This window comes from Chiroxiphia lanceolata, chromosome 6 (assembly GCF_009829145.1).
Source record: "Chiroxiphia lanceolata isolate bChiLan1 chromosome 6, bChiLan1.pri, whole genome shotgun sequence".
NCBI lineage: Eukaryota > Metazoa > Chordata > Aves > Passeriformes > Pipridae > Chiroxiphia > Chiroxiphia lanceolata.
The window spans coordinates 16091240-16114181 of record NC_045642.1 but is presented as its reverse complement, the minus strand read 5'-3'; the positions used below and the strand labels follow the sequence as shown (position 1 = coordinate 16114181).

Below are 22942 nucleotides of genomic sequence, written 5' to 3'. Positions count from 1 at the left end.
TTCTCTTGCTATTTATACCAATATTATCTCTAGAACACTTGATGTCTGACCCCAGGCATAGTGCATGGTTACAGTATGTGTTTGCTCTTTTTATGCAACAACCCTGTAATACTTTCAGCAAACATCTCATGCCCATAAACAAAATCACCAGTTCAGAACTGTTGGCAGCCTTTCCCTTAGGAAAGTGTGTGACATGGGCAGGCAACCTATATCCCAGTAACTTCATATGCTGTACAGTTGCCTCAGCCATGAAGACTTAAACTAATGGTTTTACTTTGGAAGATTTTAAACATGTATCTTGTTGTAATTCAACCTCCTCTATGTTTTTCCGTCTGGTATTAGATGGGGAAGCAAACCAGGAGGGAAGAGTTACCTTCATTAGTCTCACACAGACTGTCACTGGAAGAGTTAGGAATGTAGCTGATGTTTCTTTAAAATACATACAAAAGAGAGAACAACAACCCAAAACTGCCATGTTAATACTTACTGTAATACTCTCTATATTTCTCTTTGCAGGTAACTGTTACAACTATTGGCTATGGAGATAAAGTGCCTCAGACTTGGATAGGAAAGACCATTGCATCTTGTTTTTCAGTATTTGCAATTTCATTTTTTGCACTACCTGCGGTAGGTTATCTTGTACTTTTGCTGTCAGTTTGGTGTTGACTCATTAGTCATCAGAGGAAACTTTTGTTACTGATTCTTTAACCTTTCATTTAATCTGATATCATGAAAGCTTTGTATTAAAATTTTATATTGTATTTGAAATATATGTGCTTGTAGAAAGTAACTAAGTAAATATGCAGTGTATTTGTATGCAACACTAGGTTTCGGATGTGTTTGAGAAAAAGATGTTTAATTCAAAGTACTTTTTCTGCCCATCTCAGAAGTGTAAAGGAAGTTATTTCTAATTACTTCTAGACTCAGTGACTTGGCGATGTTTTGGCTTTTTAAGGCATTCCCTCACAGTTTACTCAGTTGATTAGGTCCAAGGTGAACTGTAGAGTTCTCATACACATTCTCCTTCTAGAAAATCTGACTAAAAGGTGTCACTGGCAGGGAGACAACAATCAGCAGCCAGGGACACTGATGCAGTTCTTTGCCAAATTAACATCTGTCCATGGCCAAAGTCCCATTTTCAAAAGTGACCTAGAGCTGACCTTTTAAAACTGTTATGGCACTTTGTTTGCACTGAAAACAGGTTCCCAAATACTTTCAAACAAGAAACAAGGCACTTGAGTACCAAGGGTAAATTCACAGTCAGCAAAACCTAAGCTGTGGTTTGAAAACACAAATATTCAGTGCCAAGGGTAGTTAAGGGTATGTTTTTCACAAATTCAGCAATATCCCTGAATTGTGCTTTTAAAATGTTTGTGCCACCTGAAACTTGTGGTTAAAATGATTTTTTTTTTCTGCAGGTTTTTCAGTTCAGTGACAAGGACGATTGTGTTTGCAGATATTTGTGTAGTTGTGGCAGAGAAGTGGTGGGGATGGTACAGGGTGGACGAGAATACCTTTATGCCAGTACCTTCACAAAAATTCTTCACAATGTGAAATAGTAGCTACTAAAATTCCAGTGGCTTTTTAAAATTAGTTGCTTACTTTAAAGGTACATAACCTTTTGCAGAGGAGGATAATTAAGTGTAGTTTTATAAACTCTCCAGCATCAATTTGCTATTAGAGCATATGTTTCTCCCCTCCTCATTCTAATATCTTTCCCATTTATTTTAGAAGAGAGAACTGGTAAATGAAACAATTTGTATGAAAAACGCCCAAAGCTACTTTTTTTGACTGAAGAGTGGTGGTGGTGTTTGTTTGTTTTGGTAGGGTTTTTAAAATCAGACTTGAATGCCAGTAAAGGTGTTTTACAAATGATTGTGTGACAGCCATGCCTTCATAGCCGTGCTTTATGTTTGCCTGTCAGATTTCCCTAATCTTCATTGAAGCAAAACAACAACAAACACCCCTTTATCAGTGGGATTTTCTTTACTGGATTAAGTTGTTCTTGTGAGTTGGCCCAAGGGGGGAATTCAGGGTTTGAAGATCTGTTGCATGCTGTCTTGTTGCCATTTTAAGTAAGGGGATCTGGCTGAGATCACAGTCAAAAGTATTTGTTGTGGCTAAATGCAACTGGTATGGCTTCTGGATCTAGAAATGATCCTTCATTTCCCAAATATGTGATGTTTGAGCATCATTACTTCTTTGATCTTTACTAAATGAACGTAAGAGGAAGGGCATTTCTTGTTCCTTTCAAAATACTTGATGATTAATACAGTTCTTAGAGGTTGAGCCAAGATCCCTGGCTGCTCTGATGCCTTCTGCTATATGTAGAAAAAGAATTAAGAGTAGGTATAATCATGTAAGCTGATTTATAGAAGATTTCATTTTTACCTGTGTTACTAAAACTTGTGTTAAATATGTCTATAACTGTGCAAATGACTACATAAATGACTTGGTCTTTACTTAAATTTGGACTTCATAACTGCACTACATTTGGAGTCTAGTTCAGGTGGTACACCATCCAGTGCTGTTAGTCCTTGTCCTGAGAGTGAATTAGGTGGGCTTGTGTCAAACTCACTGAAGTTCTGACCATTTTGAAATATGCGTTTTCCTCTTCTTCATCCTCTCTCCTCCCCTCCCACCACAGATTAACATATGGACATAGAAATTACCATACCACCCGACCTGAATCATGCCATGCCAAAGCTTACTTTCTCATAAAAATGAAGTTAAGCACATCAGGTTGATATCTTTCCCTATTCTGTTATTCCCCTTCACAAGCATTTGTGAGACTTTTAGAGGGTATGAAATATAATTTCTGCTTCCTCTTTAGGGGCTGAATCCAACAGGCTTTGCATCAGAGCATGGTAGCATTCACAGTTCATTTCAGCAAGTAATAATAACTGAGTCTAAAAACTTTGCTGTATTAAGTCATTTCCTCTAAATAATTAGTTGGATTTTATGGTGCTGAATAGAAGTTTATTAATACAACAAAATTTGGCAAGCTTATGTGTGGTTCTTTCCTCCCCTTAAAAAAAAATAAAAATAAAAAAAAAGTGTTTTTTCTTTCCACAGGGAATTCTTGGTTCAGGCTTTGCCCTAAAGGTACAACAGAAACAAAGACAGAAACATTTCAACCGTCAAATTCCAGCTGCTGCCTCACTCATACAGGTACTGAGTTCCTGCATATTGCATACGGTCATTTCTTTCCATTTATAATACTTTTTTCCCCAAAAACTGTTGGCACTTTTTCTATGCCTGATTCCCATTAAAAATTGTACAGGAGTTACAGATGCAAGTTTTGGAAATCCAGCCTTTAATGTAAACTAATAAGCAAAAAAATACACTCCCAAATTAGTGCAAACTGTTTAATTCAACTGGTTAAAATCAAAACTGAAGGCTACCCAGTAATTATTAAACAATTTACCTGGGGAAAAAGTTATGAATTATCATGCTTGTAGTAGTGAAAAAACAGAAAGGAGACTTCATGTAAAACTGTACTTTTAAGAAGTTGCTGCTTGTAAAGACAAATGTCAAAAAAGTTTCGGTTTCCGTGGGACAAATAAATTCTTAAAAATCTCGTATCATATGGTTTTATAAAGAATGGATTTTTTTTTTAGTGTTCCCACTGATTCTTTTGGGAAACCTGAGACTGCATGTCCAGAATGTTGTACTTGCCTCCATCAGAAATGTTAAGGAGGAGTAGAGGACAGACAATGACTTGCTGACTACCTGTTCTTAATAGTAGTAATTATGATTTAATCATAGTCTTGCATTTCTGAAAGCCCAATGTAATAAATATTCTACAAATAACTTTTAAAAAGATTATTCTTGAACCAAGATGTTTACAAAATAAGTACAAGATGAGAACATCTCAGATGAGTGATTTTCTTTCCCTGTATTCCTTCTTGTTTTCTTCTAGAGGCCAGTTGTTTCTTCCAGTGTCCTATTAACCATGGAGGGAATTATATGGTGATTGTCTGATCCTTTACTTTCCAGCTGCTGTCTGTTTTCCTCTGTCATTCTGCCTTGCTTTGTTTCTTTCATCTAGTGTTTTCTGGCCTTTCCTCCTCTAGATTTTGTTTGTGTATACATGTGTCCTTTTTTTATGTAGTGTGCAAGTGGGGATCTGCCTTTTTAATTTGGAGAGTAACTATTAATCAACTCAGATATGTTTTGACATTTAAGAAAGAATACAGTAGTGTTTTGTCTCGTGTTGTTCTTGTTTCCTAGCCCTGCTTTTCTTCCTTTTTGTCTTAGAATGTGGTACTTTAATCATTGTGGCTGGCAAGTGAGAGGATTGGGTTTGGGTTTTGGTTCCTAGTTAGCCAGTGGTACTATTCCATTGTGCCATCAGGTTCATTTCTTCATATGAATACAACCCTACTGATCACATCACAATTCCTTTTTTTTTCCCCTGGTAGTACTCTTGTGAGGCATGAAAAAACAATTCTTGTTTTTTTCTGAGTAAGAGCCTGAAACACAGAATGCAATAGGTAAAATGCTGGAAGTCAGGTAGGGAAACTGGACCAGAGTAAGAAGTTGAATCCAGTCGAGTTCTCTCTCATTATTTGTTTGTTGCTAATGAGAACAAAATTGCACTTGAAAAGACTGATCTTTCTTTCTGGTTTGCCCAGTTCTAACTGTCTGGTTTCTGTTTACTAAATAAGGGTTCTAAACCATGCTGAGTTTATGTTTCCAGTGGGCAAATTCAAGAATAAAAATAAACAAAGAATGACTAACGTGATATTTGGAAATTGCTGTGTTGTACAATGAGGTACTAATGTGATTGATTAATTATTCCATTGCTTAAAACATTTGTTCTAGACTGCATGGAGATGCTACGCTGCAGAAAACCCAGACTCTTCTACGTGGAAAATATACATTCGAAAACCTGCCAGGAATTACCATTTGCTGTCACCCAGTCCAAAACCAAAGAAATCGGTGATGGTATCAGTAACTAATGTTTCCTATTAGAGTAATTAAAAATTTTTAAATTAGATTGAATTTGCTCTAGAGACTATTTGTTTTGTTTGTGTTACAGATTATTATTTGGTTTCAAATTTTTATTTACATTTCGGTTTTTACAGTGTCAGTATATAGACATCAGAAACTATAAGTTAATTTGCTTCAGTTCCCCAAACTTGACTTTTTTAATGGATCTGTGGGTTTGGAAGAGAGTTATAATGACCTAACTGAGGCACATCGATCAGTAACTTACTGTTATTGTTTGGAAAACTATGAAGAAAGGGAAAAAAAAAAGTCATACCAACGGATTCCATAAGTTAAATTTTTTTATTTATTTTGCTTAAAAAACAGCAACAAAAAAAACTTCATCAGAATCTTTAGATTAAGTAATACTCTGTCCTTTCTATTGTAAAAGTATTGCACAGTAATCTCAAGATGGAAGGGGAGGATGTTGTGCAGAAATCTTCTCTTGTATTTCCAAGGGTCATCTGAGTTCAGTAGCAATATATCCATTTGCTTTTTGCTGAGGGTATGATTTATTGCATCCATAAAATGGTAAAGATATTCTAGAATAGTTTGATTTATATGAGCTGCTGCAGAACTAGCAGATTTTTTTTTTTTATTGCAGGCAAGGGATTTGGTAATGACAGTGTGAAGAATTCTAGTGATTAGCCAGTTTTAGCAGGATGAGGGGGCCAACATAATGAGAAACACAGTATAGCATAATGAAAATGTAATTGGTCAGGAACTCTTTTAATTGGTTATAACTCATTGGGGACTGCATTGTTATTGAAGACATTACTGAAGAGACAACTAAATGTAGCTTGGTTTGAGTAATTTAATGTATGTGGGTTTTTTAGGTTAAAAAGAAGAAATTTAAGTTAGACAAGGACAATGGACCTTCTTCTCCAGATAGGATGTTGGCTATACCACACATCACTTATGACCACGTGGCGGAGGACAGGAAACCTCATTTCAATTTTGAAGCCTATGAAAATTCTGGTAAGGAGTTCCATTATAAAATGCCAGTAATTGTAATGGCTTCTATTATTAGATTTACACACAGATCCTTTTTAATATCTGTAGGGGAGAGGGACAGAACAAGCTGTTGTCATTCTAAAGGAAGAATACTTTGCTTTTTGGTGTTGGTTGCTGGCTTATCTGGATGAGATTTAACCATCATTTTAATGAGCATGCTCCACTGCAGACAAACTAAATCATTTGTCATTTCCGCCTGCCAGAAGAGCTACTGACTCTGGGGCTGGTGCACACATTCCCCAATTCTGCAACTGATTGAAACTACAGGGATTAGCTGTCAGCCTTTCCATGTGAACTTTACCCAGGATATGTTACTATTGTGCTTGTACCTGAACCAAAAAGGACTGACATGTCTTGGCTGCACTGAACATAGCCAGCTACATGAAACCATCATGTGCTCCTGCCATCTGCTCAGTGGAGTAGGCTGTGATTTAACTTTTGAAAGCAGAAGTACTTAAGATAAATGTGGATCCATCTGTATTAAGTGTCACTGTACACTGTACCATTGTACAGTATGAGGAAAAAAGAAAGAACTTTGATAACCATCTTATAATTAACAGCTTATTATATTTCTTTTGCTCTAATGAACTTCCAAGTAAAGTCTGAATTTACAATGTGACTTTTTTACAAATGTACCTTTATTAGAAGTTTTTAATGTGTATTGCTCAAATTTTGGCAGCAAGATTAAGGTTTAATTTTTAATATGTGTTTTACTGATTGAAGATACCTTAAGTACTTATGTTTTTTTCTGCTCAAACATTTGACTGACCTGATTAAACTTAATGACCTTCAAAATAAGATAGCAGTGTGGGCTGGCATGAGGCATATTTTAATTCCAGCAGAAAGTCTCACTTTCCATGTACTTTTTGGTGTGCTTCTCTTAGTTTTTCTGCATCATCCATACTTTTCCACTCTTTCTTGGCCTCTGTTAAGGCACGATTGCAAATTTCGTCTGGTGGTAGAAATGTTAAAAGGTGGACAAGTACTGAGCTGAGTGTGTCTCAGAATTTGAGTACAGACACCTTTCTTCAAAACAATCAAATGAAAGCACCTTACAAATGCTTAGATTCCACCTTTTATCATTAAATTTCTAAGCTGATTAAGGACAATACGATTTGCTGGCAGCCTACTACTGCCATGTCAAAAATCAGCTCTATAGCTTTCAGTAGAAGAATTTTCTGTAATTTCTTCTGACGCTTATCTTTTTTCTTTTTTATCTGCGTTCTGCTCTCTAAACTGTTACAAGTATACAGGACAAACAGGAATGTTAAAATTGCTTGGTAAGTTGAGGAAAATAATTCTATTTATGGCATGCCAGCTTATGACAGTGTAATGTTTGCAGTGCTTTTCATGTGTGTCTAGTGCCATATAGTTTCTAAAAACTCTTTTGCAGCCAAGGAGACCTAGACAGACAAAAATGTACATTCTAATGCTTGTAATCACAATTGCACCCACGGTTTCATTACAAAGAGAAAAGTGAGCACTCATTTAAATAAGTAGGTGATCTCTAGTGGGTTCCTTATACTTGAGAAAAATTGCTCATGTATATATAAACAATAAAAAAAAATTTGCCTATAAATAAAGTATAATTTATCCAGTAGTTAGCTGAGCATATAGATGAGAATTAATTTTTAAATAAATAGATTAGGTGGAAGAAAGCTTTCAGATTTGAACCCCAATGCTGTGCATTCTGAAGTACATGCTGTAAAAATGTGCTGTAGATATTTGTGAACAAATGGGGACCCATAAATTAAATAATTTATTTTACTGTTTGTCTGGATTCTGTGATCACTTAAGCAGCCATGTAGTCCTGTGATGTTTCTAATGTGCTTGCTTAGGCACTTTCTTAACAATTTAGTGTTCCCCAAAGATTGTAGGACTGGAGCTAGGCCTGGGCAAAAGACCTCTGTGATTTAGTGAGAGTGCTGTGAGCCACCTGTAAGTTTTCTGCTCTGAATCCAATAGATTCAGAGGACAATAGAGGCTTCTTTTTGTTGATCAGGTGCAAGGATGCTCAGGCTTAGATCAAATTGTCTGAAAATATAAGGTTCAGTTTCTCCTCTGAACCCACATGGGACACAGGTGCAAATAAGGTGGTAAAACAGCGAAAACAAACTGAACCTCCTTAACTCCCCCTGATTAATCCTTGATTTGCCCATTTTCCAGTTTCCACTCTTCTCCTGTGTTCCAAGAGATGCACCTCTGTTGGGGGTGAGCATGGTGGAACAAAATCAGGAGAGCAGCAAGAGACACCAAGTCACCTGTTTTACATGAACAAGAAATTCCTTCATCTTGGGGAAATATCAGAGGAGCTTTGCCAATCATCATATGTTCAGTTTCTATTTCCTAGCCAGGCAGCCTGAGCTCAGTGGACCTGAGAGATTACCTAACACTGTTCTCACACCAACTCAAAGAAATAAAGAGGAGAGAGCGTAATTGTACTTACTGTCAATAAGATTACCTACACAGAAAACTGAAGCTGCCAAATCAAAAGTTCAGAAAAAAGAAATTAGGAAGTACAAGAATACAAGGCTGCTCATTCAGCTTTAATTTGACCTTCAGAAAGATTAGTCACGTATCCATATGCTACTTTCTCATATTCAGTAAATTTATGGACCGCTCACTTATACTTCAGTCTTCACATTCCTGAATCCTGCATCTGGCATCCCTGTCAGTATCCTTGGGCAACCAAAGATTTCCAGCTTTCTCCCCCTTCCTTCTTTCTCCTGGCATTATCAGTTCAGCAAAGACCCAAGAGCATGCTGTTGTGGTTTAAGAATGGTACTCCCCAATGTTGTACTTGCACTGAGACTCTCCAAACCCCTGAAATCTGACCAGAAGATAGTTACACTGTAAATAGTAGGAACCAGAGCAAGAGAGGTCTGACCTGTATGAGGCTGGACACTCAGAAAAGGGAAAGATTTGGGAAACCTAAAAGTCAGGAAGAAAGGGACAAACACAGATTGCTTTCCTCAAAATGGAACTGGGATGTAGGGAGGAATGTCTTGCAGCAGGTGACACTGTTGTAAAGAATGGGTTTGGAGAGGCAATGATGCCTCCTCAGTGACAATTTAATATTCTGCTAATGTGCACTCTAGTAAAGTTTCATACAAACTCTTTTCCATAGTTTTTTTTTATTTTGTGTCGTGTAGAACATACTGTATTTTATGTATGTCTCCATCTCCTCAGCTACCTGTCTGGAGCTTTTTTCTTTTTTTTTTTTTTTCCCCATCTTCTATCTCTGTTTCATGTGCATCTTTACTCTGACTCAGATTGTCAGCGTTCCTGGCCATCCTTTTCCGCAGACCAGCAGTCTTCCAGTGCTCCTTCCTCTCCAGGTAAAGCTCATAATATTTCATTGTTCCATCAATCCATCACCTTTGTTAATTACTAAATCTTTGCAATGCTCTCTCTGGAGTTGCCTGCTGTGGCACAGAAAATATAGAGCTGTTTTTCAAAAAAAGGCATGGGCATTTCAGTAGAATTTTACATTTGGAAGTTGATCAGGTTGTAGATTGCAAATGTTAAAATAATTGTCGGCAGACCAGAGGTGTTTTCTGAATGCATTAATGAAAACTCAGATTTTTTTCCCATGAAAAACTGTTTTAAAGTGTTCACCTTTTTTGTCTGTGCTTACAAAGGAGGAAGTGTAAAATATTTTCTGTCTCTCTAGCCAAATAGTCCACTACCAGAAATGCATCTACATACATGTCATATTGTATATAAAATTGTTGTGTTGATAATACAGAAAAAATATCAGTAATTTCTTTTTATTGTGTTTATAATCCTTGATTGAAGATTCACAGAACTGTAGAATGATTTGTGTTGGAAGGCACCTTTAAAGGTGTGTAGCCCAACCTCTCTGCAATGAGCAGGGACATCTCCAACTAGCTCAGGTTGCTCAGAACCTGACCGTGAATGTTTCCATAAAGTTCAGAATTTCTGTTTTAAAGCAGAGGTTCTCATGAAAAATAGAGAAAATAAAGTTGGGGATTCCCTAAATTATACCAACCATCCTTTGATACAGTTTCATGTTCCTGTTCACTCATTGTTATCCATTGGAAATTAGTGTCCAAAGTTTCCTTTGTTTTTCTTCCCCTTTAGCCTTCATATTTAGAAATTTAGCGTCTTTTTTTTTAACATAATTTTTTTAAACACTGCTTTGTAAGAAAGACTCCTCCAAATTCAAATGACTATGAATTTATTTTTGTAAGTAAAATAATGTGTTTTGTTTGAGCCCTGTTTCGAGGCACTTTGTGGCAGGGAAGCTCTCACTAAGGCTCTTTTCTTGGTTATGATGATCTTAGAAATTTTAAAAATAGAGGGAAGGAGATACTATGTTTGCCTCATACTAATCAGCTCTTCATCTCTATGCTCAGATAAGAGCCCTTTCAAATTGGCTGAGTCACATTCTTGAATTCTGATTCCTTTTTCATTGTGCCACTCCTCCTCTCCCCTTCCATGAAACTGAAAAGCAGTAACTGTGAATGATCCAAGAAAAGCTGTTTCTGCAGATCCATTTGTGTAGTGTGTGTATTGTATCTCTCATAAGCACTGTTTGGTGACTTTTCAGCAAACACGAAATGGTTTTCAGTTCAGCAGTTTTTGTCACTTGCTGTCAGGAGAACTTAGAAGTTTGTGAGTCCTCCTTTCCTAGAAACTGGGAAAGTTATTTATATCTTGTATAAATGAAAACAGTGAAAATTAATTTAATGAAAGCTAAAAGAGGTCTGTTTGAAAGGCATTTTGCAGCATATCTGAATCTGGAATTATTTTGCTTGTTTCATAGCCACTGTCTTGTATGTTGGCTACAGCAAAGGGATTAAATAGTATGGTACTAAAACCAAAAATTGAAGTTAACACTTCCTAAAACCAACAACAGAATTTTCAGTTTTAAGTGTTGCAAGTGGCTCCTGCTTGTAATAATTTTATCTCCTAGCACTTGTTCTTTTTATTTATTTTTTTAAAACTATGATTTCAGAGTTCATCCTTTCCTATTACAATTTCTGGAGAACAGATTTCCCTTTTTGATTTTGGACAACCATGTACCTGATGATATAATAACATTTTTTCTTATTATTTGTCAAAGTTCAAATCCATTTCTGCCGTATAAAGATATCTAATTACTGGAGTAAAATGGTTGTAATTGAAAAAAATAGTTTCCTGATAGCCCCACTTCTATTCTCATTAAGTATCAGTTAAATTTAGGTTATCTATTTCTGCTTTATTCCTTTAGCTTTTGTGTGGCATTTTGGTGGGGCATTATTTACTTTTATAATAAAAAGTATTTAATATAGTAGAGATTTCATAAGTTACTACATTATAATTATTTTATTGAATGTTTCAGCCAGCTACACAGACAAAGATTTCTATGAAGGTGTCTTAATTTGCCTGTGATTTATATGTAATTTAACCTGGTTTTGTTCTCTGTAAATTCATTTACAGTCATGTAAACCACACTAGTGGTTTTATTTATATGCAGATTTTGTGGTTTCACTAACAAATGCTAGGACCACGTTGGAAAAAGCACTTACTATTCTTATGTTAGTCTCTGGCAGAATTTCGGAGCCTGAGTTTAAAAATGAAATCTGTTACACTCTGCCTAATTTCTTCGATGCCTGAAAGTGATGACATGCAAATAACTTTGTCACTAAAACTTTCGATATCTGAAGTTCTATAAAACAACCTTCCCAGTGAGGACCTCATCTTGGATGAACTGAAGATCTTGCCACCTACCTGTCTTGTGTCTGAGGCCAAAGATGAGGCATCCTCCTGCCTAAGTTTTAGAGGGGGCAAGCAGACTGGCTCAGACAGTGTGTGACAGGAGCTGACTTGTTCACCATGATAATGCCTACACTCCTGGTTTCTTGGTCTTAGAGTTATTACACACCAGAATCTGGTATTATAAACTAAAACATGAGGTAGAGTGTGAACAAAAAAAATAATAAAATATTAGTTTTAAATCTTCGCCAGAACTTGAAATGCTTTGGGTAGAAGAAGAGTTAAAATTTTGCTTTTCATGAAAGCTGCAATTTTTGGTAGTAACTTCAGTTTTCAATATTCTGTTAAAATGTACAGTATTTCAGAGATCCAAATGAGTGGTAGTCAAATGCTCTTGGTTTAACTGTTACCTGCATGTTTTTTCACAGTGAAAAAAAGCCCAACGTTTTTAGATGTGAACACAGGACCCATCATCAGGACCAGCAGCTTTGCTGATGAGCTTGACCTGGAGGGTGAGACACTGCTGACCCCAATAACTCACATCTCACAGTAAGTCAAGGCTATTGAATTGTGCATTAGTTGACTTAGACAAGAGAAGCCAATTCAGGTGGGAGGAGCTGAAATATGGAGCTGATAGGGCTATCTCAGATATTTGCGTCAAACTCTTTTTACCTTGAAGTTGGTGTGTATTCTGTTCTGAGTGCCAGTAAATCTTCATGTTGACCTAAAGAAAAGTTCACTTGGTTGTGACATAAGGCTTTAGTTTTCAGCTGATGTCTCTGGGCAGCTGTTGGCTGATATGCCCAAGGTTTTTCTACAGAGACAATGTGTGGGAGTTCTTGCCTGGTGAGAGTTATATTACTCCATCCACTGTTTTCCGGTAGAATAGCTGTAAAGTGCAAATTTTAAATACAACTTGTATGAAACACAATTTCAGCAGCACCTTCTCTAACAGTCAAATGATGTTCTACACTGGAAGAAAAGCTCTGTTTGATCATTATTACTGCTTTATTGTGTATAAAATTATCTGAAATAGGCCTGTACTTTTTTTGTCTTTTTCCTTTTAAAAGAATATTTTCCACTTGTCTTTTATGCTAAAATGTTATCTTCAGGTTCTCAGATTACTCTAAAAATTTGCGAATTGCAGAAGATTTTTCTTCAGATGCCTTTAAAAATAAATCATCTGTCATTATTTAATTCAAACTCCTGAAAAATGCTTATTATTTTCCATAGTATATGTGTCACAGTATGTCCTCTAGCAGAGGAAAAACATTTTTTCCTCTCCTGTTTCTAGAAATCTGAGGATTTCTGCAATGAAACCACAGATGAAAATTCTTGGCATTTTTGTATTTCTGAGGTACAAAGCATGTAGAAATGCCTGCTGACAATTTTCAGGCCTTCTTTCTATACAGTGTAAATAGCAGAGAAACACAAGTGTACTTTTTATAGCCATTTTCTAAGGGCATTTATTAAAAAAAAAGAAAAGAGTAAGTTTTGGTGGAATTTTCCCTACCCCTAAACAAACGTATTTGCATTTTCATCTGAATCACACAAATGTACATCTGTTTGTAGGCAAAGGATTTAGGAGACTTGTATTCTGGAAGATTTCTTTCTGGTACAAGCAGAAGGAGGAAGTAGTAAATTTCCTCAAGCCATAGACAAGAACAATGGAGCAAAAAAACCAGATCTAGATGTTTTCTTTGTGTAGCTTTTTTATAACTTTAATTTACCACAACATTGCAGTCTTTCTTCAAGAGAAATAAGCTTTGATGCTAGGAGTTTTCATTGTCCTTTTTGGGTTGTGAATTATTTAGTTATTTTTCATTGATACTTTTCAAATAATATGCTTCATCTCTTTTGAGTTCAACTTTTGTATCAGTTGAGATTTTTTTTCCTATGAACTATTTGTGGGAGACCTTAGGTTATAGGTAATGTGTATCAGCTGAAGAACTGTACCAAATTAACATCCTAGTCTGTCAGTAACTTAGATACTTCTTTTTTACTTTCCGAATTTTTAGTTGTAATCTTTGTTGAAATCTCCCTAGATTGCTCTAAGTCGTGACTGATGGTACAAAACTTGTCCCCATATGTGGCTTGAATTGAGTCTCCACTAGGGTGGAAGAAAGTGGAAGTCATTGTTTCTTTTAAGACTTCACATTTAGATTCAGAACGGGATAAATTGGATAAAATGGAAAACTGATAAAATATTAGTTAAAAAGTGTCTCTTTGAAACGTGGGTGCCCAAATGTTGTAGAGCCTGAGAGCTGTTCCCTTAGAAGTGCATCTACTTTGTATGCAGTTTATTAAAAGGCCTGAAACAATGCCAGATCAGCCTGTAGATATTAGGGTTTGTCAAACGGTGAAAACCCTGTGTTTTGTAATGTCAGTTGGACTATTGTCATTCAGGCAACATGTATTCCCAAATATTGAAATGCAAATTATTTCAGTGTTTGTTTAGCTGTTGAGTTGTGCATTCTGCTTGCATCTGAAGTGGTTGAAAAGGAAGTTGCTGTTGCTGTGTGTCGCTGGGTACCTGTGTTGCTGGATGCTGAAGACCAGTCCATTTCCATGAGTTATTTAGACAAATGCTTCTTAAGCTTTAGACAAATGCTTCATTTCGAAGTCCTAGGAAACAAATATTCACAAGCTAGTTTCAGATGTTACTAGGATTTGCCTGTGAGACACATGGGCATAGATTTAAGGATCAAATTTAGAATTGTGCATTAGATACATCTCTGTGTGCAAAGCCACGTAATAACTTTCTGCATAGTGAAAATGGTTAGTCATTTCAGGTCTGTACCTGTGTGTGTTTTTAGTTCAGGCTTTAAAGTTATGCTGTGCCTGAGAAAATCTAGGATGAATTATTTTGTTCTGATGTCCCCAGTTGTGAAACATTTTATTTCCTTAAAGCACATGTAAAATTATGATTGCTCCAGATTTGTTGATAAGGAAATAGGCAACCATATGGAAGTACGTGACAAAACTACAGCATCAGCTATGTTATAGAAAAGTCAATTAAGTGCGAATGTATCTAGTTTCAGGTCTTGAAAGCAATTCATACTCCATCAGAGGAACAGAGGCATGAAGACTTGACCTAAGGATGCTTGGATTTGGGATTCATAGAACTATTTCTGGGTCAATTATATATTTATTGCAACATATGCATTAGCTTAATCACAGAAAGGTGGCTCCAGAATAAACATTATTTTTTGAAACTCATTAATACGTGAGTAAATTTTACAGTTAATTTGAGACATCCAACTAGAAAGTGACTTTAGTTGACAGTATGAAAAATATTTCCTTTTGACAGGTAGTATAAATATGTCAGAAGTGTGGGGTACCTACGGTGTTAGACAAACACTTGGCATTGTTGTGGCTTAAAAAAATGAATGAGATTGTAAGGTTTTTTTCTCACTTTTATTAGGTCCTGGAAAGTAAATGCCATCTTTCAGCCCTCGGTGATAAAGGGCTTTAGGCTTCTGGGCCTAAAGTCCCCTTTAAATTAAATTTCAGCCCTCTGCTATTTCATGCAAAAATTACTTTCTTTTGGTAAAAGTAGGTGCATATTCTCACTGAATTCAATAGAACTGGTTTTGTGTCAAATACTAAAAATGCAGGTATGGTGTTTTTTTGCAGGACATATGTCTGACTGTATTTTAAATCTGTTTTGAAATAAATATTTTATTAAATGTAGCTCTATTTCTGTGGAACTGAAAATGGGAAATCTTTCACATGGAAAGATTACTGTACCAGTTAACCACTGTCACTACCCATTTGAAGAAACAAAAATGATAAATAAAACCACACTGAAACCTGATGTCCAAACAGGGAAGTTATACAAATGTCATAGAAAAAACAGATTTGCAGCAGGTGCATGCAGAAATATAGAATAAGACAGCAGTGTGTGAGGGGGTGACTGCCCTTTTCTTGCTACATGAGAAGTCTTATGAACAGAAGATGCAGATTTAGCAGAGCGGTTTGTCTAATGAGCTGTTATGGATCTCACCTATAAAATGATCTGTAGCAGTTTAAAAAATGCAATACACAGAGTGGTTTTTGTGATAAAACTTGACCCTTCAGTGCTTTGTTTAATGCTCCTTGTGGCCTGTTCTGTTGTAAAAGTGAAATAGAAAACTGGACTGCAGCAATACCACTTCTCTCCTTTAGACTTCTCACTGGTTAATTCTCTCTAATCATTGTGTTCCTGTATTGTCTCCTGTTCCCTGCTTCACTTCGTTGGGCTTTTTGTTTTACTTGCATTTTAAAGCACTGAAAAATCGATGCTGCTTGTAGCTGAGCCTCAGCTACCAAAAGGGTGTTGCCCTGTGTTTGTATAATTGTTTAATTTCAGCATTACTGTGGAGCCAGCTGACCACATGTATTTCTAACATGTTGCTAACATTGCACATTTCTGATCTTGTTATTATCTGTATCAACATAACAATAATTCTTGATATTTTAACGACTCTTCTCCACGTATCTCATGTACCTCTTTATTGAGGTGATGAAAACACATGTTATTAGTTAAGCATTAGTTTTGTCTGTAAACATATAAAATAATTGCTTTCCTGCAATGGCATACTGATGTCATTTTAGATTTAATGTGGTGGGCTTGCACTAAAATAATGCTTTACATTGCAAACAAAAAGCACTTCCTATTTGTTATTAAGTGTATTTCCTTTCTGAAAAAATTCTGTGTCGTGAAATCAGCTTTATCTTCTTTACTCTCTCCATCATCATCTTGAGTGGTCTTTTAGACATTGCATTAAGAGTAAGTGGGAGACTCCAGTGGTGTTTTTAAAAATAAACCCTCCCTTATTAAACAGTCAACAGTTAAACAAACAGATTTACAGCTTCTTAATAATTTCCGGATCAAGAGGAAATTATAACAGATGAATCTTTCTGAATAATTGAAATGATTGCTTCTGAATGCTTTGAAATATACTTGAAATATTTGAAATAAAAAAGTGTGCTGGTAAACACCGAGTGCAGTGTCCATGGTGCTGCAGTTACCACTGGCTTTTATTGGAAATAATATTTTCTTTCTTTTTCTAGTTTTATTAAGTGTTCTATGTTTTAATTGCCAGCATATAGTTTGTTGGCATGAGCTATAACGACATTGCCTAGAAAAAACAGTGCTGTATATGTCTTTTAATGGTCTCTTTTCTTTTGGATTATCCGTGAGTGGAATATCCCTATTTCCTTTGATTTGCTAACTCATACTGTAAAAGATTCCTGCTTTTATCTTCCTCTTCTATACCAAAATGACCCTCGGAAGTCTGAGCAAATATTTCTTTTTCATTCTCAAATGGGCCAGATGGAACAGCTGACTTCTGCTCTCAGAAGAATTCCTTCTGAAATGCTGTTAACAACATTTAAAATGTGATTTCCGTGGGGTCCATTTTATCATTAATGACAAGGCATGTCTGAAGAATAGCAGTGATAGCAACTACGTAAGAACATGCTTAAGACCAGAGCTTAATGTTCAGACATCACTGGTTATTGTCATGTGCTGTTATTTCAGTCATTTACTTGCAAAAGGAAAGACCTCAGTTTTTGCTGTGCAGTGGACAGTATCCCTTTTTCATTTGGCACGTTTCAGTGTGTTGTCAAGCTCCCTTAGGAATGCTGCTTACAATCTGTTGATTTAATAGTTTACTAAAAAGGGGAGGACTGTTTCCCTGAGTTATTCCCTTTGGTATGGAATAGTATCATTGTATCCTTTGTTTTCGTTATAAATTTACAATAAACTTGACCATAGAAATTGACCCTGGAACTGTGGATATATCAAGAATCTGATTTTTTCATCTATTCAGTTGCTGTGAGAGACACTTGAGGATATGAAGTTTCCCTAGAGCTGGTAACAAGCAGTCAGGAAAGTTCCCTTTTTTCAGCAGGAAACTCCAGAAGGGTTGTAAACAAGACACTGTAATGATTTCAGTGTCATAATCTCATTCTGATTTCTAATTGCAGGTTGTAAGGGGAGAGCAAAAGAGCTGTGGCAGTCCAGTCCTAAAAACAGCTAATCCCTTAAGTAAACTATGATCAACACAGTACAGTCATCAAGGAGGACCCAAAGCATCTCTGATTTAAGAAATCATTAGTTTGCTGTTAATCCCAGTTTTAGAGGGCTGCAGAGCGTGTCTGCAGCTCAAGAACTGAGTAGCTGTAATAGAGCAGGACATCAGCAAACTTCTGTCTTAAATGTTGAAAGGCAAATGGGTATTTCACTATGTTCATCATGGTTTATAAGAACTTTATTTCTGGCTTACAAGTATTGATACTAGCTAGAAGCACTGCCAAAATACCTATGGCATACCCATTGTAGCAGTCTGGTTATTGTGCATTTCTGTGTGCAGGTGCCCCAATTAAAAATCACTGTACATTCTTCACTGCTCCTGAAAAGAAATGTAGCCACTGCTGTACTGAGACAAATGTGAACTTGTTTCCAGGTGCTGTTGCATCTGGATATAGTTAAATCTGTTATCGTATGCCTCAGCTGGAAACTCTTTGAGTTGGGGACTGCTTGTGTTTGTCTAATAGAGATCCCAGCACACAAACTGTTTCTGTGTTCTGCATCCAACATCTGCTACAAAGTTGGCTAAAGTTGACTGATCGTGTCTTCCATAATACAGGCAGTTATTTACAATATTAATTTTTATATATGGATTACCTGAGATGTGCTGAAGACTTGGGCAGATCTTCATGGTGTCTTATTTCACACTCGACAGTGTAGCAACTGAGCTGCTTCCAACAGTGCAGTAAGTGATGTGGTGAACATCTGTCCCTCGTGGTTACTTGACTCTTTTATCTTTAGGGAGAAGTTTTTGTGTCCTTTGGTGGGTGGTTGCTTTTCTCATAGATTAGATAGAGTGTGTAGCTTACGTCTATAGATCTGAAGACCAGAAGGGATAATTAGATCATTCCCTTTGATCTTGTAAAAGACAAGCTGTAACACTCCATCAAGTTGCAGCATTATTGTGCTGCGTTCTTAATATGAGCAAAAACACAATAAAGGAATTGTATTAACGAATGAACAAGATGAAAGAAATTCAGGCAGAAACCTACACTTTACAATTTCATGTCTCCTTTTTTTTATTATGTTAACTTTCTCTCTATATATTGCAAAGGGAAGTGCTGTCATATACTGGTGCTACTATTTGCCAGAAGTCAGTACTGGACAAATACATTCTTTGTTAGAGGTTACAAACCTGTATGAAATAATACTCTCATGATCTTTTCTCTGTTACTGCAAATTGTCACTGATGTATTCAAGTGCAGTGTAAAATTACTGTTTGGCTGGTTTATGTTACTGACATGGTATAAAAGTAATGTGTTGACTTTTCCTAGTGTACAAACCATCTAGGCAGAAGCTAAGATAGCTTAGCTATTTCTTTTGTGTTGCAGATGAACATTGCATTCCTTGGTCTCCAAGTGCTGGTTTACATCTTGATTGATGTCAAGTAATTAAACCAGACTCCAGCTGCTTAGTGATTCAGAAGTACAAGGGTCCTATGCTGTAAAAACAACAAGCAACTCCCCACTTACTAACTTTTATCATTGTTTACTTTGGGCACCATGCAGAATAATAAGTGCAAAACCTTTTTTTTTTCTTTTATCGGATGGGGGAGACAATAAAAATATCCCACTTTTATCTAACATTTTAAAAAGTTAAATTTATGATTATCTTGAGTTAACTCCAGAAGTAAAGTTCAAATTAAAATTGTTTGAATATACTATCAATACATTTTTCTTATTAACTTCATTTCACAGTATTTGGCAAAGAAATAGTGCAGTTGCAGGTTTTTTTCAGAAGTAAATGCTGCAGCCAGTATGACCAGTACCCAGTTCAGACTAAATGTAGTATTTTCCTATTGCTGTACTTCTCTGGAAATTCTATTACGGAATTGACACATTAAAGAGTTTCTTCTGCAGCTGCTGTTTCTGATCACTATTGATGATTTTTTTCTGAAGTTAAAAACATGGTTAAGTATGATTAACACCCTACTGATGTAGCAAAGCTTACTGCAATGGAAGGTTTTGTTTTAAACATTTGCCAAGTCCATGGCGGAGCTGTAAAGTAGTGAGCTCTGTGCATCATCTCGGATGCTGGATGTGTGAAGTACAGTGTGCGTGGCCTTGGGTGCTTGCCCTGGACGGAGAGCCCATGGGAGGTCATGGAGCTGTTGACTTAAATTTGCTTTCTTCATGTAACTGCAAGGACTGAATATAGTTGTGATTTCACTCAGGGTGTCAGGAACTTTGGCATTCCCTTGCGTGGAACTGTATGTTTTGTTTTACTTCTAGCAGGAAGTTCAACTGGGAAAAGCTAAAGTATTTTCATTGTCTTGCAGACAAAATACCTTAAATACCTTACACTTGTTGTCAGTCTGTTAGCAAACTAAAGCTAAGCACCTGACCTGTTGCTTGTGGTTGTGTGTTTTTCTCAGGTTCCTGTATCCCTCCCAATTCTGTGGTTACTGAGTGCCTTTTGGGATAAAAATAAATACAAAAGCTAGTCATCGCTATGTCCGGTTACTTCTCTATGTCTGACTTTCCCAAGAAAAACTAATGTGTTTCTGTTCATTTTTTTCAGAAATGAACAGAAAGTGGTAACTGGTGGTGGTGGTGGTGGTGGTCTGTCTTCATGTCCTTTTGGTCAGGGGCCTGCCCCACAGTTAAGTCCTGTCTCCTGTGCAGTCAAGTGTCATTGGTACAGAAATGTCACTGAAAAGGGGAGTTATTGAGAGTGGTATGGCTCCCAGGAATTTGATCTTTTCGGAACTTTGGGCCTCTAAAAAGTTGCAACCTTGAAAATAGAGGCAGAGAATGTTCAGTGTGACACAATGTCCTGCAGAGAGCTGGGGATTTGAGCAGAGCACAGCAAAAATGTAACAATCATTATGTGAGTCTTGGTTTATGAGAGGTTGTCACGTTGCCTTTTGTAGGTGCAGTGTTTTTTTGAGGGATGGCACTTTCAAGCAGGCTAGATCCATAATACACACTGTGTATGAATGGAAAACAACAGGCAATGCCAGAAATGTTTCATGGTCGCTACAAAACAAACATGAAGGGCAGTGAACAGAGAGCTGTATCTCGCACTTGGAAATTGCTTGTTTGTCTACATCTGAACAGTAAGTTCACTGTGTTGAAACCTTCAACATTCAGGCATACAGGCAGTGAAACTGCTTGAACTATCCCCATGACTTTTTTTTCCCTTGTAGTACAGCTTTAAATTTGGAAAGAAATCTTTTTTGTTTTTATTCTAATCAATACCTATTTAGGCACTGGCTAGAATTTAAGAACAGCTCACAGATATCAAATTCATACTAGAGCTGCTAAAAATGTGACACCAGTGTGTATGGGATTTGATTTTATTTTTTTTTATAAAAGCAAACAAAAAATTGTGAAAAAACAACTTTATTTTTTAAAGGATCTTATTTTATTACAGAAATAAGTCTAGTATTTAAAAAATAGTTCCTCATTTTTATTTGAATATAGAACCCCAAAGTATCACAACATTCCTTAATATGGGGTAAAGAAAAGTACTAATTGACTTCCAGAACAACCAGTTTATACTCACTTTTCCATACAGGCTTTCTCCATGCAAGTTAATCTCTCCTCAAGGACTGCTGAGCCTAAGGTTCCTTATTTGAAAAACAGCCTGCATTAAGACTGGAGTCCAGAAGTGGTCAAACTGAGCGTAACTCGTTCTCAAGTTGTAGTTTTGGTATGATGGAGTTCACAAGTAGTAGGCAGTAGTGAATGGTTTGAAAATCCTCACAATCCATTATTTTTAAGTTGATTTTAACACAAAACGTAAGTTTGTCTTGGTCTGTCATGCAGACTGTGGGACATGCAGAACGTACCAGAGTGGTGCGAGATGTGACGTCAACGACATGAGCTGGCAGCAGTCCTTAGCTGATCACAGTTAGGGTGAAAAACAGAAGAAACAAGCTTTTATAAAGCATGTGTTCTTCACCTAGGTCTGCAAGTCAGGGGTCAAATTCCCTCCGTTTTTGAGTGTGAAGTGTTCAAGAGCTTTGTGTTGGTAGTATAGGGAGGTTGAGAAGGTGAAATGCATCCTTTTCTTCTCCCATCCTACCTAAAGTTGAGGATGCTGAGCTGCCACATGTGTGTGCTTTCATTATATTGGTACCCTAAAACTCCACTCTGGATTTAGTCTTGCTGTGGTTGGCTGGCTGTATGCAACTGAAATGAGTCCTGTGTGAAGATGTTCTGCTGTACCAGTTCTTCCTGAGAAGGGACAGAGACAGAAAGCTCGGTTTGAAAGCACTACTCTTATCTTAGCACACTATAATGGAAAATTTGGCAAACTGGAGTTAATAGACAGCATATGTTTCAAGAAAAAAATCACACTCTGATCTTGAGAAATTCTGGTTTAGCAGCACAAACATTACTTTCTCCTCTATCTTCTCTTTCCACCCTATATTCTTAGCTGTTTTTAAAACTGTGCAGCATTTAATGGTTCTTGTTCTATAGAATAAATAAGTAATGGAGGAGGAATAGGAAGTCAGGTGCATAATTAAACAGATGTTACAAAACTTCATCCGTGTTCTAACTGCCAGTCATTCTTCTTCTGTTTTTTTTTAATGACTTAGTACTTCAAAATGTTTAGGCTTTGTGAGAAATGTCTTTATTTAGAAGGAAAGGTAACGATTTGCGTGTATGCTTTGTCCTAGAGGATTTGCACTGTGGTTGGTGTACACAGGGCCTGGTGCCAAGGACCGGAAGGTACTAGACAAGAAATAGCTGTATTTGAGTCCTAAAATGGCTGCTGGGATAATAAATAATGGAGGGTTGCAACCACAGAATATTTGTTCTTCAGTGAATTTAGAAAGTGTTCTCAGTCTGTTTTTTATTTTAGAAACCTAACCCAGCCATGTCTTTGTAAAAATTTCAGATGCTAATATGGAATTTGTGGGGGGGTTTTTTGGTGGTTGTTTGTTTTGGTTTTGTTTTTTTTTTTTCTTTTTAGACCACCCACATTGGGGCACCTGCCAGGTCTTCTGGGGTACTTTCTTTACTCTGCAGGACTCTGAGGTTTTCTGTAAGTGTGTGTGCTGGGTCTCATCCATTCATCATTATTACATCTTAATATAGGTCTCAGGTTTGCTAAATTATGTTAAATCACTTCCATATTGAAACACATGAATGATTTTAAATCACTGTGTGCTGCAAACAGCAGGATCAG

At 36.6% G+C, this 22942-nt stretch overlaps 1 protein-coding gene across 3 annotated transcripts in view; it reads left to right on the top strand.

The window, feature by feature from the left end:
- The window catches only part of KCNQ1 (potassium voltage-gated channel subfamily Q member 1), a 340214-nt gene that overhangs the window by 98197 nt on the left and 219075 nt on the right, over positions 1-22942 (top strand). For 2 of the 3 annotated variants that reach the window (XM_032692165.1, XM_032692168.1), the window contains 7 exons: positions 517-627; positions 3076-3171; positions 4828-4950; positions 5829-5970; positions 7260-7286; positions 9279-9344; positions 12156-12276. In XM_032692165.1, coding sequence (XP_032548056.1) covers positions 517-627; positions 3076-3171; positions 4828-4950; positions 5829-5970; positions 7260-7286; positions 9279-9344; positions 12156-12276 — 686 coding nt within the window. The remainder of the gene's footprint in view (positions 1-516; positions 628-3075; positions 3172-4827; positions 4951-5828; positions 5971-7259; positions 7287-9278; positions 9345-12155; positions 12277-22942) is intronic. The other variant, XM_032692166.1, reaches the window with a different exon arrangement.